The 18,601-nt window shown below is 32.8% G+C and overlaps 2 protein-coding genes across 7 annotated transcripts; both read left to right on the plus strand.

Annotated features, from left to right (window-relative positions):
* The first annotated feature begins 708 nt into the window (after window positions 1-708).
* On the plus strand, window positions 709-10,185 carry LOC135836212 (cleavage and polyadenylation specificity factor subunit 6-like). 4 transcript variants are annotated; one of them, XM_065350887.1, is made up of 15 exons: window positions 710-1,013; window positions 1,186-1,398; window positions 1,476-1,703; window positions 1,768-2,086; window positions 2,161-2,225; window positions 2,294-2,414; window positions 3,669-3,782; window positions 5,412-5,581; window positions 6,462-6,597; window positions 6,676-6,831; window positions 7,504-7,633; window positions 7,987-8,082; window positions 8,684-8,782; window positions 9,165-9,333; window positions 9,487-10,185. In XM_065350887.1, exons 1-14 carry the CDS (start codon window positions 954-956, stop codon window positions 9,322-9,324), a joined length of 2,067 nt encoding a protein of 688 aa, XP_065206959.1. In that variant the 5' UTR covers window positions 710-953; the 3' UTR covers window positions 9,325-9,333; window positions 9,487-10,185. The 4 variants fall into 4 exon arrangements, with proteins under 4 accessions (XP_065206961.1, XP_065206962.1, XP_065206959.1 ...); XM_065350889.1 differs by lacking the exon at window positions 3,669-3,782 and having other exon boundaries at window positions 709-1,013; XM_065350888.1 differs by lacking the exon at window positions 7,987-8,082.
* Window positions 10,186-11,444: 1,259 nt separating this feature from the next.
* capt (adenylyl cyclase-associated protein 1) lies at window positions 11,445-16,762 on the plus strand. 3 transcript variants are annotated; one of them, XM_065350891.1, is made up of 9 exons: window positions 11,445-11,801; window positions 12,496-12,635; window positions 12,713-12,908; window positions 12,987-13,072; window positions 13,149-13,408; window positions 15,636-15,799; window positions 15,884-16,090; window positions 16,171-16,314; window positions 16,392-16,762. In XM_065350891.1, exons 2-9 carry the CDS (start codon window positions 12,517-12,519, stop codon window positions 16,473-16,475), a joined length of 1,260 nt encoding a protein of 419 aa, XP_065206963.1. In that variant the 5' UTR covers window positions 11,445-11,801; window positions 12,496-12,516; the 3' UTR covers window positions 16,476-16,762. The 3 variants fall into 3 exon arrangements, with proteins under 3 accessions (XP_065206963.1, XP_065206964.1, XP_065206965.1); XM_065350892.1 differs by lacking the exon at window positions 11,445-11,801 and adding an exon at window positions 11,827-11,982; XM_065350893.1 differs by lacking the exon at window positions 11,445-11,801 and adding an exon at window positions 12,033-12,208.
* The last annotated feature ends 1,839 nt before the right edge of the window (window positions 16,763-18,601 follow it).

An 18,601-nucleotide genomic window follows, 5' to 3' on the forward strand; every position in this document is an offset into this window, starting at 1 on the left:
CCCTTGTCACATGAACTTTTAGACCCTTTTCATTCGATTGCACCTATTGCCAACTGCGGAGATCATGTTGTAATGATGAAATGACCGTCAAGTTGGTCTACCCTGAGTAGCCCTGAGAGGAATTGTTTTATAGAGTTTGCATTCATGATACTGGGTACGCTCAAGGGAGAGCTTTGGAGATTGCATAGGTTCATGTGACAAGGGCTACTTTTGCAATGAGCTCCTCAATTTAAAATCCATAATTTCATTACATTTTTCATATTACGATTTTTTTAATTTGAACTTCAAAGTTAGATTCTAATTCTATTCTAGAAATTTCTTCGATTGCGATGTAATTTGATTTTGAATTTTTGATAAAAAGTAAAAAATAAAAAATTAAATTAAATTAAATCGTAATTCGTAATCCAAGCAATCCAGCAATCGTAATTCAAATTTAAAATTTAAAATTTTACAGACTAATTATTTAATTTTTGTTTTTTGCAGAACGAGAAAAGGAAAACGACAAGTCGACAAACGACAACGACTATCCAAAAAAAAAAGCAAAAATGATGAGTTATCAAATGAACCAATGGGGTGACAGAACGCAAGATAGAGATGTTGACGTCATCAAATAACCGCGATTGTGCGCATGCGCGGAATGAGAAAGCGTTTCGCGGTTTTTACCCGGTATTTGTGTACCTTGGCTTTCCGCGGTCGCGTTTTTTTTCGTTTTTCTTTTTTTCTCATGTTGTTTGATGCTTCGAGTACTTGGGGTAGAAACAAAGTGATGCCGAATTAATTTATTAACATTTTTATTTTAAAAGTATAAATATGCATTACTTTGCTGGAAAGTAGTTTCAAGATACTAACTTCAACGTTTCATTTCTGTTATGAGAAATTTCGCTTATCACCTCAAGATTTCGTCGAGTTGATTTTTAACCTCACAATTTTAACCGATGAGAAGTTAGAACAAAATGGCAGATGGAGTGGATATTGATTTATACGCCGATGACTTGGAACAAGATTTTGCTCAGGTACTGATAAAATAAATGTTTTTCGTAATCGTAAAATATTGTAAGCTACGCGACGATGTTTGAATTAAGTGTTTCTGTGATATGGCGTAATGCAATGTTTGGTCCGCCGGAAGTTCGGCCAATTACGATACGTTCTTTATCAGCAATACCTAAAATGAGATGTGTTTTTTAGGAGTTCGCCGGCGAATCTGTCGATTTATATGATGATGTTATAGCTGGCGGTAGTTCAGCGAATGGCGATGTTAAACCACAATTAAGTTCGAACTCAAGTACCATAAGCAACAACGATAATGCTTTGAGCCACGCTCCTTATAGCACAACTAATGGTGCCCAGAATCCTTTACCAATTAAACGATTTCAGTTGTACGTGGGCAATTTAACATGGGTTAGTAAACGTTTAATATTTTACTCGTTGGGTTAAATCGATCCATTTCTAATCACAACTTGTATTTACTGTTGCAGTGGACTAGTGATCAAGATATTACGGAAGCTGTGCATTCCCTCGGCATCACGGATTTTCTAGATGTGAAATTTTTCGAAAACCGTGCCAATGGACAATCTAAAGGTTTTTGCGTTATTTCATTGGCGTCAGAAGCTAGTATGCGACAATGCTTGGAAAAATTACCTAAAAAAGAGCTCTATGGACAGTGTCCGGCGGTTACATATCCAACTAAACAAGCACTGAATCAAGTACGTTTATTTGATTACTGGTAGGGTTTTCCAGATCGTGGTTTAATATAAACTTTCATTTCAGTTCGAAGCGCAATCTAAGACGAGATCAGCACCTCCGGCTACTTCGAATTCCGCTCGACCGCAACATCCTCAACCACCGCCTCAAGTGAATAATGCTCCTAGAATGATGATGCCACCGCAGCAGCAACCTCCCCCGCAACAACAACAACAGCAGTTACGGGGTAGAATGCCAGGTCCAGGTATGCCTGGTGGTCCACCTATGCAGGGAGGTCCAAGAATGCCTGGTCCACCACCGCCTCATCAAATGGTTCAGGGTATGCCTCCTAATGCAGTTCCAAACCATCAACCACCTCCCGGTTTCCATCAAGGCAATGCCTATGGTACGATTTCATTCGTATGATTTGACTTTCCTATTCTGTGGCGCGTATTTTAATCCTATTGTGTTTTCGAATAGGTGCCAGACCTGGTATGATGCCGCAAGGTATGCCTCCGCAGAACCGTCCTATGCCTCCAGGAATGGTGAGTTTTGTCAATTTAGAGAGATGAGTTGTATTCCAACTTGGATGTAATGCGTAATATATTTTCAGTTCCAAGGTCCTCCGCCTGTGCAAGGAATGCGAGGTCCTCCTCCTGGACCGCAGGGTGGCCCACCTCAAGTAATGCATAACGATCCGAGAGCTCCTCGTCCTGATTGGAATAGACCACCAGGTAATTTATTAGATTTCGTACGTAGCGATTTAATTACTTTTGTATTGGAGAAACGTCAAAATATATTTTGTTACTTTCTGTTTTGATGTTTCTCGATGTAGCTACTCTATAAGGTTTTTTAATTTTTCATTCTTCAGTAAGTAATTGGTTACTTTTTCCCTTAAGTAGAACATCTGTTATTGATTGATTTCTATGTAATTGAGTTTTTTAAGCGATTACACGAATAAGTTGATATCTTGGATAAATTCTATGATTAAAAGCGATAATTTATACTCAGCTCTGAAACATCTACTGTACCTAATCTATTATACCATCTGTAATAATTTTATGACTTGAGCTATCATTCCTTTGATGATATCTGAAAAAGAAATTCAAAAGCTTTGTAAATATTTTGGCGCGAAAAATTATTTTTTTAGAAACAAAAATCTTGCATGTAGACTGCCCTATTTATTGTATGCAAATGTTCGTAAAATTATTTCAGCTAGTCGATCATTTTCGATTCAGTAATCAATGGGTAAATTATACCTAATTCAGTGTAAACGAATTTATTATTTTGTTATGTAAGCTGTGAATCTGTCAAGGACAGGTTTTTTGATCGTTTCGAAAAGTTACTTTTTTCCTGTTCACCTATTTCTCTATTGAAATGTATTGTTTCGTATCGATTCATGTACCTACATGAATCAGTAATTACGTCTGGTTGATACAAATCTAAAAATAGTTTTTATGCAAAAAATTTTGATTAATGAAATGAAAATAATCTCTTCTTGAAACTTACCTGACGGTAGATAGATATGAATATTTTTGTAGCCTATTCGTTTACTTACTGAATGTGTCCTTTTTTTTGCTTTATTTTATGATTTTGAAAATCTCGATCCTACATTATTATCGTCACTAATGCTTATTTATGTTATTTGAAAAAAAAAGAATAATAATGAATCCTTGCTTGCATGAAGGATTTCCAGTGTAATACCTATTTTTTTATTTATAAAGATGATAGACTAAACAGTAATTTTTCAATTGGCATGTACAATTGTACAATAGTATATGTCATTGACTAATCTGTGAAATATTTTGTTTTTATTTTATAATGATCTATATCGTGCAGTTTCGAGAACTTGTTAACTACTTCTCTTGTTTTCTAATGAGAAATATCCTTAAAAATTGTACTCCGAAGGATGAAAAGTGAACAGAGATGAGACTGCACCCAGAATAGTGTTAATTGTTGCATAAATATATGTGTTTTTTTTCTTAAAGGTGCACCTCATCAACCTGGAGGGCCAAATTTTCACGGTCATCAACAAGGCCCTCCAATGCAAGGTTTAATACCTGGTCAAGGACCGATGGGGCGTCCGCCAGGTCATTTAGGAGGTAATTATTTACAAGTTATTAATGCGTTATCGGTTTTTTGCCCGATTTTATCGTTATTTCACATATTTAATTCGTACGATTTGAGAATGCATTGATGGTAGTGTTTCCTGACGCAAAGATTTCAACTACGAATATCAAAATAGTTATTTTTGGTTGAGAACTGCGCGCGTTAGAACGAAAAGGAAAGCTGTTCAACAGCTGTGTTGTTAAGGTGATTAATGCCAGCAATGTGGGATTTTGTGTTATTTATTCATACGATGGGAATAAAATCAAACGTGTATCGGAGGCACTACTTCAATGTATGATTTTTTCGTTTTATAAACGCCATTCCCAAGAAAAATATTGAGATTTGAAATCGACGGTTACTACGAATTTCATGAAAATTAATATGCAAATTATATGGATCGTAATTCTGATAATTTATATTATAACTACTATTTTTTCAACCTTCAAAATTTGTAGAACGAATTTTTTTGAACCGAATATTTCATTATGACTGAGTTTTCTGCTCAATTTTGAGCAATATTACGTTAAAAAAAGATCGTTATGGTAAAAGTCTAAGGGTTTAGAAAGATGGATGCTGGTTTATTGCATGATGAGCAATCAACCTAATTCATTGTAATTGTTTTAATTTGTATTATATTTTTTCTTAAGGATGTATTAGAAAACTGTATGGAAGAAGAAAGAAGATTGTATTAATTTATGTGTATATAATTTTCTAAGTATTATTTTAAGTATTGGTGCTTTGCTCGTGGGGTCTTAGTTGAATGGTTGAGTAACTTAATTGTAAATTTACGTTCGATTTTCAACTAATAAATCTATCATACGATCCATTTTTCGAAAAAAAAACTAGATATGACTTTGAAAACGCTGTTTGGATTTTTCATTTTTTGGCTAATGTTCAAGGTTTCCAAAAAATTGACAAAATTTGGCGGAATTAAATGATTGTGTTTTAATTTTTTCGGATTACTGCTTTGATTTCCACCCCATGGGTCTTCATGCTCCCTCAAAAGTGAATAAAATTGATGACGAGTGGTCTAGAGACTCCTTTGTTGGCTAAAAACTTATGTTTTAAATTAGAAAATGAACAATTTTCGTTTTTTATCCTCTCGGTATTGACCTGATTTTGAATGTAACTTGATTATATAATTTTTTTCGTCATTGATTCTTCTGGACTTGTTTTGACTGCTAATTCAAAAACAACTGAACCGGTTTCAAAAATTTGAGCTCCATATTTGGTGATTTTTGGATACCCTTTTCGATAAGATTCAGTTTTAAAGGAGTCTATCATGAGACATTTTGCACCATTTGAATTCTTCAATAAGTTTGATAATTAGCTAACAGAACAAAAAGTGAAAAATTTTCTTGGGAATGATTTAAAAAAATGTTTTAATTGTTATCAGCCGTTATAATTTTGTATAGTTTCGTCGATAATATTCTTAAGGTAACTTTTTCAACGAGTAGAACCTTTTTTTAAACGTAGCATATCTGATCGATATTTTCCCCTTCCGGATTATTAAACCGATATTTTTTAAGCGTTGTGATTATATTAACGAATGGTTAATTTTTTTTCCATAAAAACTTACTAATTTGTAATTTGATGTGCGCGATTACAATGTTGAAATTTAGGCCCTCCTGTACATGGTATGCCTCCTGGAGCACAAGGACCTCCGCCTCACGGACCACCTCAACAACTACCCCCGGCGCCTCATGTAAATCCGGCTTTTTTTCAACAACCGCAGCAGCATCAGACTGGTCAGCATGTAGGTCACGGATACGGGTCGCAGTCGTCTTCTAGGGTAACTTGATGATATTTTTATGCGTTTAATTTATATGTGTATGAGTTGTATTCGGTAGTATTACTTTTTTATATACGTATTTCGATTTCAATCTTTTCCCTTCGTGATTGAATCTTTCGTCGTTGTTTCTTTTTTCCTTATTTTTTTCTTTCTTTTTAATTGTATAATTTTGTGTAGTACAATACCAAGATGTGGTTTGAGAAGGGTGGAAGGGGATAAGTATGAGAGTTATTTTGTATAGTACGATTTTTTTCCCCTTTTAATTGTTTAGAAATAAGATAAATTATGTCGGAAAAAATTTCAGATGAGTTTTTTCCTCGTTTAATCAAGAGAAAAAAATATTCGACCATCTTGTAATGATTTTTCAATGACACGAATTACTTATTTTTTGTAATTTCATTTCGAGGTGAATTTTAAAGTCAATACGCGATTATTATTTTTTAAAAATGAAGTTACTTTATTTTCACGACGATCTTATTATTATACGTTTTACATGTAATTGAATGAAAAAATTCTTATTTTAAGTTATCGAATCGAATGTTGGAATTTTATCAATGTAATGAAACGAGCGCGGATTAATGATTTTCCTCGTGGGTTGGTTAAATAACGTATAAATAATTTAATGATACAAAGCCTGAGAAATTCTAGTTATGAAGCGATTTTTTTTTTTTTTTTTTTTCGTTTACAATTGATCGGATTGTTTTTTAATATATTGAAACACAATTATGGTGTTTAGCGCTTGTAATATTAAGAAATTTGTATCGATTTTCTAATTTACAATTTTGTGTGTTGTTTATTTTTATTGATTATATGATCAATAGAGGAGAAAATGGACTGCGAGATGATTAATCGAAATTGTCATTTTTTATGTATTTTTTAGCCGTACGGTGGTGGTGATGCGCACAGAGAACATCATGGATTAGCCATTAACGAACAGGAATTTGAGGAAATTATGAGCAGAAATCGCACTGTTTCGAGTTCAGCGATTACAAGAGCAGTAGCTGATGCAGCCGCAGGTTTGTCCATCTATAAATGAACATTATGGTCAGAGTTTAGATGGAAATTAATGCGTTGGTTGTTGTTGTTTTTTTTAGGAGAATATGCAAGCGCTATTGAGACATTGGTAACAGCGATATCGTTGATTAAACAGTCGAAGGTATCCGGCGATGACAGATGTAAGATTTTGATTAGTTCGTTACAAGATACGTTACATGGAATTGAGACTAAAAGTTACGGACATAGTAGAAGAGGTAAGTTGAGATCACTTTGTTTTTTTTAAATTCCGTGTCAGGGTCAGTCCTTACGAAGACGAACCATTTTTGTCCTTACTAAGGGACTTCTCAAGATGCTCGCTTTCGAGCGTGGTCTGAAACGCTCGTCATGACCAAAATTTCAGCTGCCCAAATCAAGTTTTCAACTTTCAGCAAATTATGCTGTTTTTTATTTTCTAAATATGCAGTAAAAATGATGGAAATTAGTCCTTGAACTAATATCGACTCCCTCGAACCGAATTTCATTGGTTCTGTTCATTCTGGAGCCCCAGCGCGATTCTAAGTTCTTCAGAAGGCGTGGAAATCAATTTGAGCAACTACAAAATATAGTTACCTAGTTCTGGAATCGATTCAAATGCGGTTAACTCGTTAAATAGGTCAAGAGTGAACCACAACTCGATTTTTAGCTGCCCAAATTAATTTCCACACTTTCTGGAAAAATCAAAAATTGGATTAGAAGCTACAAAATGGCTCGAAATGATGAAATTTGGATTCGGTGGGTTAGTTGGTGTTTGATTCGAATATTGGCTTATTTTTTCGATCTTACCTCTCTGAACCCCCTTTGGGTTTGTTCTCATAGATCCCCTTCAGTTCCTCATTTGCTCTCTTTAAAATATTAATACCTAATTTTTGACTTTTTTACGTTTATAGATAGATCAAGATCACGTGACCGAGACCGATACCATAAACGTACAAGACGCGATCGATCGCGATCAAGAGACAGAGACTACAGAGACAGAAGTCGAGAACGAGATCGCGATAGGGAACGTGAAAAAGAAAGGTGAATATTATTTAATTTTTTGGTCATCTCGTATTATTGCGCGAATTGCCAAAAATATTGTGTACTTTTACGGCATATACCAGGGTATTATTTTCCTTTGGCGTGTATTTTTTGTTTCGTTTCGTTTTGTTTTGTTTTTATTTTTTATTTTTTCGTTTTCGTTTAATTTTTGTTTTTCTATTTTTTTTTCATTTATTAACGGTATAAAAGGTATCAACGATCGAAATTCTCCCTCTTTATCGTGTTTTAAATTTTATCGCGTGGTTATTATCAATTCGCGCAACGTTATTTTTTTGAAAACGCGTCCAATCTGCGTGTCATGAAAATGATGATGCTATTTGTGGTTATCTCAGGTACTACAATGATTCGTACCCGAGGGACAGATCTCGTAGCCGTGATCGCGACAGAGATCGGGAAAGAGAGTACAGGGATAGAAGTAGAGAAGACAGGTACTTATGAGCTGTTACTTGTAGTAAAAGTTTTTTTTTTTCTTTGTACGTTTAGGTCTTTTATTGTCGTCCTGTTGTGATCTGTTATTATTTTTTGTTTTCTCAAAATTTTAAAGACGCGAAAATATTTTTTGTGTTTTAATGTATTGAGTCCTTTGAAAAAAAAAATTAAATATTTGTCTTGGATTTATGGAATGTAAATTCAAATTTAAAATTGATAAAATTAATTCACGAATAATGTAAATTAATTGAAGGAGAGGGGATTTCGTATCATTTTGAAAAGTAAATTTAAAATTGTAAATTTAAGCATAATACGTAATAGAGTCGTTATACCATTAATATAAATGAAAAAAAAAATCGTACATATAAATCGTGCGTGGCAAAAAAATGATGGAAATTTGGACTGCAAAATGTGACCTATGTATTTTTGAATTGGAAAAATGAAAATTGATTGGTGTTTTTATGCATGCGACCGTGTTGATGTTTAAAATGAGCACGAAAATTAAGATCTGAAAAAGAAGAAAATAATATTCATTATAATGTAAGTTTAATCCAAAGGAAAAATTATTAACAAAAATGTTTTTGTGGTGGGATTTATTAGTTCCACTCGTGTTAATGTTCGTAATAGAGCCAAGTCCCCGACAGATACTGTGGATCCAGTTGCAGCCGGAACGGCTGTAGTTTCGTCTAAATCCAGCAGGTATGTATATCTTCAAAGAAACAGAAAAACATTTTAAAAAAGAATAAGTACGATACGAAAAGACGTAATGAAGTGTTTTATCGTAATTATTGAAAAAACTATTCTGTTTACGAATTTTGTAAGCTACAAAGTAGTATTTAAAAATGATCAATTTGAGGACGTTTATTCGACGTTTGATACCTTTTGTGTTGAATTTCGTATGCAAAAAATTCACGACCTATTGATCAAGGGAAAAAATGAATAGTTTTAAAAAACTGGCTGTATTAAATTGATATTAATTTGGATGACAGTTTGAAAAAAAAAGTATCATTATTTAGTTTAGGTATCGAGTTATTTGAGATTATATTATTAATTGTTGCATTTGTTTGATTTTGTTTTGCAGTAGTAGATATTACGATGATCGTTATCGTGATAGAGACCGTGATCGTGAACGCGATCGAGATCGGGATCGTGATCGTGAATCGCGTCATGTAGAACGAGAACGCGATCGTGAACGACGAGAAGAAAGAGGCGAATCTTCGCATAGAACATCGAGACACTAACATTCGAACGTACGTTTCTTTATTTTTTGCTACTTTACTTTTCCAGCCTTCCTTTTTTGAAAACAACTCGCTGCTTCGTCGTCATTTCATTGCTTTGTCTCTAATGATGTGCACAACTGTACGTTTTTTAAAAATAATTTTCAATTTTTTCGTATGTTTCAGGTACAGACTTGAATTTTTGAGATGAACGTTACAGTTATTTACTTTATAGTCAGAATATAAAAATTAAATGATCTTCGTGTTCATTTCGCTTATTTTTTTTTCTTGCTCGCGTTGAAATGCTCCCCGATTTCAAAGTGTACAGGCTCCAAGGTTAATTTTGTATATTTTTTGTATGTTTTCCTGATTCATTTTTTCTCTTTCGTTTGTTAAGATAACCTATACACGGTTGTATAAGGTGTAAATGGTTACGTTCGTTTGTCACTAGTACGAATGAACGATATTTCAAGAATTTATTATTCATTTTTTCTCAGTAATATTATGTATTCTTTTGATGGACGTATTTTATGATAATTTATTATTTTTTTTTTTTGAAATTTATAAACTGGTATCGATGATAAAGTATCGAGTATTCCTCCATTAGATGCATACGTGATTTAGTCTACGAAAAGGTTTTTCAATGTTTTAAAAAGGCTATAAAAGTATTCTACCACGAGGGGTGTTTTTATTTAATTTTTAATCCTTGTGTGTAAATTTACGTTATTATCGGATGTATTTTGTATCTGATTAGATTTGATTTTGCAAATCTGTGTGAATAAATATGAAACCTGAACCTGATTCAGACACCGCCGTGTAATTTATTTCGTTGTGTTACTGACAAGAATGTAAATTATTTAAAGAAATATAGTGGTAGCTTTGTGACGTGTATGTTTATTTTAGAGTTGTTGAGATACGATGTTGAAAGTATCTACTACCTACTGTTTGCATTTTTGTGCATTTTTTCGAGTATGATTCGCATATCTTCAAAGAAATGTGTACTGACTGCTGAGTAAGAAGTGGATATTTCTTAACCTTGGAGTCAATCAAAGTGTGATAGCAAAATTATCGAAGTGTAACTTTTTACTGAAAATTGCAAAAATTCTCGCTTTGTAGCTAAAAGTTGCCAAAATGTCTCGCTTTTTCTACCAAAAGTTGCAGAATAGGTAGTTCAACGTTTTAAAATTGAAATTGAAAAACGAAACATTTCAGTTTTACATGGATATGGTTTTTCTTTAGTCATTTTTTCTTCACATTAAAAAATGGTAGTTTTTCACTTGCTGTCGTTTTATCCTAAATAATTTTGAAAAAGTGAAGGATGTTAAACTCAATTGTTCCTACTGAAGAAAGAACCTCAAAAAAATGGTCATCTACTAATTGGGTTGATTAGTGCTTGTTTCTGTCAGATGTTCAGAACAGATGGTCTTTCTCTTCTTCTCGAGTACTTCCTACTTACCTACCTATTTAATTTCATATTTAGGTTTACATCTGCGCTGGATTTATTCCTTCATTTTCATAAAATAATTTTTCAGATGAATGCTAGAGAAGGGAAGCTGAGTTGAGCTGAATGTCAACGAATAGAGCAAAAATACTGATTAATAGTTTCAAAGAAATGATAAATTGATAAACATTGTTCTCGGAAATCATTATAGTTATCTTAACTACAGACCACGATCGATTTCTAGCACTTTTTGAAACAGAAAATCATTATTTATGAACCTAATTATTAAATATGACATTAGCAGAACCAGAACGATGTTTCGAATTATGAATTATTTGGTAGGTAACCAATTAAACAATCAAACTCGCAGTAGAATTCGTTCGTAATTGAGGAGCTCATTGCAAAAGTAGCCCTTGTCACATGAACCTATGCAATCTCCAAAGCTCTCCCTTGAGCGTACCCAGTATCATGAATGTAAACTCTATAAAGCAATTCCTCTCAGGGCTACTCAGGGTAGACTAACTTGACGGTCATTTCATCATTACAACATGATCTCCGCAGTTGGCAATAGGTGCAATCGAGTAAAACGTGTCTAAAAGTTCATGTGACAAGGGCTACTTTTGCAATGAGCTCCTCAATTGGTTCACTTCACAATTTTTTTCATTAGCGTTCATAGCATTGTATTTATAATTGCAAAGTAGGCAAAATTACAAATGTATTTTCACGTCAGTAATAAATTAATGGGAAAAATTTGGCAAAAAAGAACAAAAACTCGAAGTTTTTGAATCGTTACTTTATGCAATGTTCAAGCGACAACACTGTGTGTTTTTTTTTTCATATGAGTCATTTTTTGTTCGCTTCGTACAGATTTTCAAGAGTGAAAAACGCTAAATAATATTTCGTCTTTCGTCAGTTCCGTTCGTGGTGAAGTTAATTAATTTAAAAATACAATTTAGCATTATTTCATAGTTAAAGTGTTGTATACTTTCAACGTAATTTTGTGTAATTCGCCCGGCTGCTGAAAATCGATAATCTAGTTGTCGGCTTTTCTGAATTTCACGTAAGTATACCGCTTTGTGTTTGTTTCGTTTTTCATTGTAGTAATAATTATCAGTAACGTAGGATAGGAGGATGCTAGGTGTTTTAATTTTTCGATGAGTGTTTTTCGAATAATTATATTTTTGAAATCCTCTTCATCTGCTGAACGTTGAAGTATCCACGTCATTGTCAAACAGCTCTGAGTAAGTATTCTCTCCGGATATGAAACGTGGTTATCAATTATCATTACTCCGTTATAGTTACACTTACGTTCAGTTACGATAATTTTTCAACGATAATTTCAACTCTGCTGTAATCGAACGTATACCTAGTTTTATAGATAGATATTTTCAAAGTGTTATTAATAAGTTAATAGATTTCGAGTTGAGCTCGATCCTAACCATAGACAATATTTTCATAATCCACCTGGCAAGTATTCAGTATAGAATCTATTTATAGTTTGATAGATATTTTAAAATTTTCGACCAAGTGTGATATAAGTAATCTGTTCTGCATGGAAATTTGAAACAACGTTTCGAAAATATGCATTGTACCTACCTACTTGGATTAAATTGGAATACAATGTTCGAATAGATCAGCGTACTCGTCAAGACCACCGCGTCAGATTTATATTTATTCCGTTTATGGTTAAAATAAACATGTTTCAGTGTAAAACAAGGTCAAGGTAGATAATATATTCGTTTGTATCTTTGCAGACGTTTCTCTAAGCTGCAATTATGAGCGTCCAGGCGTACAGCGATATTATCCAGTCGTATTTGTCGAATTTCATTACGTATTCGAATCAAATTGGTGGTGATGTAGCCGAGCAAGCTAAACTCGTCAGCGAAGCGTTCAAGTATGTATATTTTGTACACCGAACCTATATACAATGAATCTAAGTTGGATGCGATTTTAATATTCGTCTCATTTCAGGGCTCAATTAGAATACTTGAAGTTGGCTGCTCAAAGTGCATTACCTAGCGCCGATCAATTGGTGAGATTACTCAAACCTACTAGTGATAAAATACAAGCTATCCAAAGTCTGAGAGAGAAGAATCGCGCTTCGCAATATTTCAACCATCTGAGCGCCATTAGTGAAAGTATACCGGCTTTAGGATGGGTCACAGTCGTTAGTATAATAATTACACAATTCCTAAGACCTAAATTTTGGATCATATTTTACTAACTCGATGATTAATTTGTACAGAGTCCAGCTCCGGGACCATATATCAAAGAAATGAACGACGCTGGCCAATTCTACACAAATCGTGTGCTCAAAGATTGGAAAGAAAAGTAAATACTCGACTAAATAGACTCGATTCTTTAATCAAATACACGATAAATAATCTAATCATATTACTCTCTTCAGAGATAAAAAACACGTCGACTGGGTTAAAAGTTGGATCGAAGTATTGACAGAAATGCAAAAATTCGTCAAACAGTTCCATACCACCGGATTAGTCTGGTCAGGAAAATCAGCTGTAGGCGGCATTCCTCCGCCGCCGCCAGGAAACATGCCCCCTCCTCCTCCAGTTCTTCCCGATTTGAATGATCTAAGCGTCGGCGATAAAGGCGACGATAGATCGGCGCTGTTCGCTGAAATAAATCAAGGAGAAAATATTACCAAGGGTAATTATTTCTTTAATTGACATCATCTCGTTCGTTGAAAAACTGCAATCAACGAATAATACACCTAAACGGTGCGAGTTGTAAAACGGCTTAATTAATTTTTTAAAAAGAAGCGTATTTAATTACTTCACGCTGATGTACGCGGGTCAACTAATTGTAACAAGTTCCTGGAGAAACCGTTGTTATTGTTTTTTTTCGCTTGTGTGTGTGTGGGGCACCTCGATGCGGGAAATTAAAACGAAGAATGCGTATCGACGTGAGCAAAATTATTTGTAAATTGCATTTTGGAACGATTCGACTTTATCGTTTTTTTAATTGTGTTTTTACTCCGAAAAAAATATTCTGAAGAGGTAACCCGATGTTCTGAGAGAAACATAACAACGTTTACATTGAACTTTTTGTCATTTACATCGCGAAACAGACGTGAATAGAAAGGGAGAGCATGGCGAAAAAATTAATTACGCGAGAAGTTGGCAATTCGCCTAAAAAGTATTCATTCAAGTTGGCTTTGAATTCTGTTTCTATCACCTTTTCAAATTCCGATAAAAGTACATACGAGTATTATTTCGCAAAATTATAAAATGACGTATTTTTATCGAACTAATTTCTAATAATTACGATTAAAATTATGCTCTAAATTTATACTTCGATATTTTAGAATGCTTATCTTGTAAAAATGATGAGATGGTTTGCAATTTATGTAAAGCTGAATGAAAATACGCGAATGCGAAAAATACGAAGTATTCGAAACATTGTTGCCAAGTTGAACTTTTCTTGGCAAAGTTATATTCAAAAAGCTTTGAATTTAATGAAAATTGTGTAACTTGTTTTTTTTTTTACTAATGTGTCATGGTTTATGGGTTATTTTTGTTTTGAGAGAGAATGTTTACTTGTAAAAATATCATTTATCGGTGGAGAATGTATTATTATAAATTTTCAAATCTTCTGGAATTTGTTTAGAAATTTATAATCCGGTCAAAGTCTTCAAATACTGCACTTATTATTATTATTCAATTTGTGAATGAATAGTTGCAAATATTCGTCTTTGAACACATCGTTGTCTCTTGAAAGTATAATAGGAACAGAAAGTATCAGTTTTTTGTACAATGTCTTCAAAAATTTTGAATTCGTACGACTTTGCAAATTTACTGTGTTTTTATTCATAATTATGTTATTTTTCTGCCTAGCTAAAACCGAAAAAAAACTCCGACTTCTGAAGAAAAAAATGATCGTACTTTTTCCACCGAACAAAAAATTCTAAATTAAATTATTGCTGACGTGTTTTTGAAATTTAATTTTTTTTTCGAGTTTTGAAGTTGACGTTCAAATAGAATTGTAAATTATTAGAACATATTCGATGAGTCATTCCATAATTCGTCATTTTTCTGTTATCTCACTACAGATCATAAATTGATAGTTAGAATTTAATCAGAATTGGAATTCCCTCAACTTTCAACGTAGGTAAACACTCTAAACAGGAATGTAAAATTGAATTTATTTCTCATCATGAAACATTTCCAAATTTCATCGTTAAAAGGGTTGTTTAGGTGGTAGTTTTGAGAACTTTTTTTTGAATTGACGAATTAATCAGAATGAAAAACCATTCCCTTGTCATATTTCACATCAAAGATAGCGATTTTATACAATTTTTCGTTTCAAAGATTTTTTTGATATTTAGGATATTTTTTTGCAAAATTTTGCTCGATTTTGATGTTTTTTTTCTCTTAAAGAGAATTATTTGTGGTAATTCTTAATTAATATGTCATTTTAATAATTTTTATGATGTTTTATGCAACCTTGACAAAATAATTTTGTGAAGTTTTTGGTAACTTACAATAACCTGGGCGGTTTTTACGATATTTCAAGATTTTGGTCCGATTAATGTAGCATTTTTTCCTAGCTCTTCGCATTTTTACTGAAATTCGACCAATTTTTGACAGTTTTCGGTGATTTTGATGGAAATATCACAAATTTTATGATACTTTTGAAAGATTTCGCTTAAATATCGATATATTTGACCAACTTGAAGTAATTTCAATTAATTTTCTGCCATTTAAAAAGAAAATCCAACGATGTTTAATGCAATTGTCACTAATTAAGCTCGATTTTGTTGCTCTTTTATCAGTTTTTAATCATTTTCAATAATCTAGGCCATTTTATGATACAACTCTTATATTCAAAAATGAATTTTATTCAATGATTTACAATTTTATTTTATCTGTTTCAGCCTTGAAGAAAGTAACTCCTGATATGCAAACGCACAAAAATCCTAACCTAAGATCAGGTCCAGCTCCATTCAAAGCTACATCAACTACTGGTACGAATTACAGCGGTAAACCGGCGGTAGAGAAATCTCCGGTGTTCCAACGAGATGGCAAGAAATGGATCATTGTAAGTTGTCGCGATAAAATTGAAATAACATCGATCTGATTGTAAATTCGTTTACTGATTTTCACCTGTGCGATTTTTCTGCAGGAATATTACAAAGATAATCACGGTTTACTGGTCGAAGGCACAGAAATGAATAACGTCGTGTATATGTTCAATTGCACAAATTGTACTTTAACGGTGAAGGGAAAAATTAATTCGATATTTTTGGACTCTTGTCGTAAGTCTTCCGTTGTATTTGATACGGTTGTGTCCTCAGCCGAATTTGTTAACTGCCAGTCAGTGCAAATGCAGGTACGAATTTTTATCGTTTTTGATGTTTCATAATTTATAAATTTTCGTGAAAATAATCCAACTCGTCTGTTTTATTCCAGGTTCTCGGTAATGTGCCGACTATATCCATAGATAAAACCGACGGTTGTCAGATGTATCTCAGTGAGAAATCATTAGGCGTTGAAATCGTCTCGTCTAAATCTTCCGAAATGAACGTTCTGATTCCTAAAGGAAACGGAGATTATGTTAGTTTCAAAATTCAACCTGCTCCTTTGCGTGGTTTTCGTTATTAAATTTTTAATTTCCTTTTTTTTTTTTGCAGAGTGAATACCCGATTGCTGAGCAATTCAAAACTACTATATCACCTTCTGGTTTGAAAACCGTTGTTATAGAAAGCAAAGGATAAGTTGATAGACTTGTAAAAAAAAAAGTTGAAATAACGGGCTATTGTAATTTTGCGATGGAGATTGTTTAAAAAAATTTGAGCATTTATTAACAATACTGTGTATGTTGCCTTTATATACTATTTTTTTAAATAACGATATCGCATTGTTAAGCATTATTTATTATAACACGTGGAAATATTTTATTGAATGTACACTTTTATTTACTACGTAAATTGTATTTTACGAAATATTTTGCTTTCGCGTAATTTTTGTACTTTTATCCAAATATAATTTTAATTGGAATGTTTTCAGTAATAATTGTATTTTGTTTTGCGTCTGACTGGATGATGCATTGAAATTATTATTTGAAAGAAATATTTTGTTGAAGAAACAAACAGAAATTTTATAGTTAAGCAATGAGCATGAATTATGTAATCTTTTTATCCTTATCATTATTTGTATTTTTTAAAATGTTGATTTCAATTTGATTTTTTATGGGAATCTCTATATTAGCTTATTCCAAAGCCCTTCTCGATTTTGATTTCTCACTTTCAAATTTTTGAAATGTCTCGGAATATGTTTTATCTCTACTACAGCATTACTTTGTTCGGATATGGTATTTCGTTTCGAAATTTCTATTATTTTGAGAACTCCTGAACGTGACAAAAAAGATCCTGTTAGATTTTCTGCTATAAAGATGATGATAATAAAATTTATAAAAATTACTTTTTTCTAGGTCCCATCAAATTGAAAAAAATAGAATAAACGACCCACCCCAGTGCCCAAATAAGCTTCAACGAAAGTTCTGGATTCTAACTTCTAAAGCTCATTTTTGAATCTTCCAAAGCATATTAAACATAAGTACTGGAGATAATCGTAAACAATTTTGGGACTCCAGAGGCACCACAATAGGTAGCCTAAAAATAGTATTTCTTGAGTTGAAGCGTTGAAATGAAATAATATTCACTTCAATGGTTCATTTTGTTTAAAGAATTAAATATTTAAAAAAAAGTCAAGTCATGTTTTTGAAAAAATATTCAAAAATTTCCCATAAAAAACAAAAATGAACTTTAGCACTTAACCCTTGGTTTTATTAAAGAGGAGGAGTTGGTCTGCAAAAAAAAATTGATACGTACATCATTTCTTATATGAGTCTTTGTCAAAACATGCAAATTGAATAAATTACGAAGCAAGAACATATTTTAAGAAAAAAATACTAGCAAGTTAAAAAATGACCGAAAGTGAACAAATATCATTTTCATGTTTTGCCCATTGATAGAATTAAGTTTGAAAAGTTATCTACCAGTGCTCAAAGATGATGAAAAAATTTCAAAAAAAAATTGTGTTCTTATTTCGACGTAGATGCCTACTTTCCATTTATTTGACCACTTTTCTCAAGGATCTTTGTAATGGTTCGTTGAATATGTAGCCTAAGTGAGGCAAAAAGTCATATCAAGAGATTTTGCTCATTTTTTAAAAGTATCTACTTGTCACTCACACCCACGTGGTAGTCGTGGTGATAAAGTATTTTCATTTTTCATTTAACCATTTCAAAAAACGTAATTCGAGCCTTGAATTTCAAAGTTAGGCAACACCTCTGTAACATTTGTAACATTTTTTTCTTTTCCTAGAAGAATCTGATCTGATTACCTGAAGTTTTGCCATCTTCTCGTCAGACTCGCCGTATTTTTATTTAAAGATTTTTTTTTGTTTTTACAAATTGCTTAAAATTTCTAGATGGTGTAATAAGCAAAACGAATTTCCCTATAGTTCGACTTTGATAATAAAAATCATTTCGTCCCAGTTGTTCGCAAAATATTATTCCATTCTGGTTTTTGTTCCGGTTCCACAGTGGCTTTATTACAAGCTAAAAACCACAGGGAAATTCCCAAAATTTCGAAAACGTTGGTTAATATAAGTATGTATGTATGTGGGTGTGTGTTTTTTTTAAACAGGCGTCGATTCAGAACACCAAAAATGACGTCATAGGGTTGAATGTAACTTATATTAATTTCTCTATGTTTCAACACAATCACTTTGAGCCGAAATTGATGTCAGGGGCCAAAAATGAACTTTAGCACCTATAATTTTCGAACTGAATTCTAATTATTTTCCAAGCGTATTACTTCAAAAGGGATTTTTTTTT

The sequence above is a fragment of the Planococcus citri genome, chromosome 2 (genome assembly GCF_950023065.1).
Source record: "Planococcus citri chromosome 2, ihPlaCitr1.1, whole genome shotgun sequence".
NCBI lineage: Eukaryota > Metazoa > Arthropoda > Insecta > Hemiptera > Pseudococcidae > Planococcus > Planococcus citri.

What these genes read in the sequence shown, in the direction of transcription:
- LOC135836212 (XM_065350887.1), top strand. Translation starts at nt 954, where the DNA reads ATGGCAGATGGAGTGGATATTGATTTATACGCCGATGACTTGGAACAA. An exon ending in CTAAACAAGCACTGAATCAA is followed by an intron (nt 1,704 to 1,767) that starts GTACGTTTATTT and finishes CTTTCATTTCAG; the next exon opens with TTCGAAGCGCAATCTAAGAC. An exon ending in GGTCGCAGTCGTCTTCTAGG is followed by an intron (nt 5,582 to 6,461) that starts GTAACTTGATGA and finishes TGTATTTTTTAG; the next exon opens with CCGTACGGTGGTGGTGATGC.
- capt (XM_065350891.1), top strand. Translation starts at nt 12,517, where the DNA reads ATGAGCGTCCAGGCGTACAGCGATATTATCCAGTCGTATTTGTCGAAT. An exon ending in CTCGTCAGCGAAGCGTTCAA is followed by an intron (nt 12,636 to 12,712) that starts GTATGTATATTT and finishes GTCTCATTTCAG; the next exon opens with GGCTCAATTAGAATACTTGA. An exon ending in AGGAGAAAATATTACCAAGG is followed by an intron (nt 13,409 to 15,635) that starts GTAATTATTTCT and finishes TATCTGTTTCAG; the next exon opens with CCTTGAAGAAAGTAACTCCT.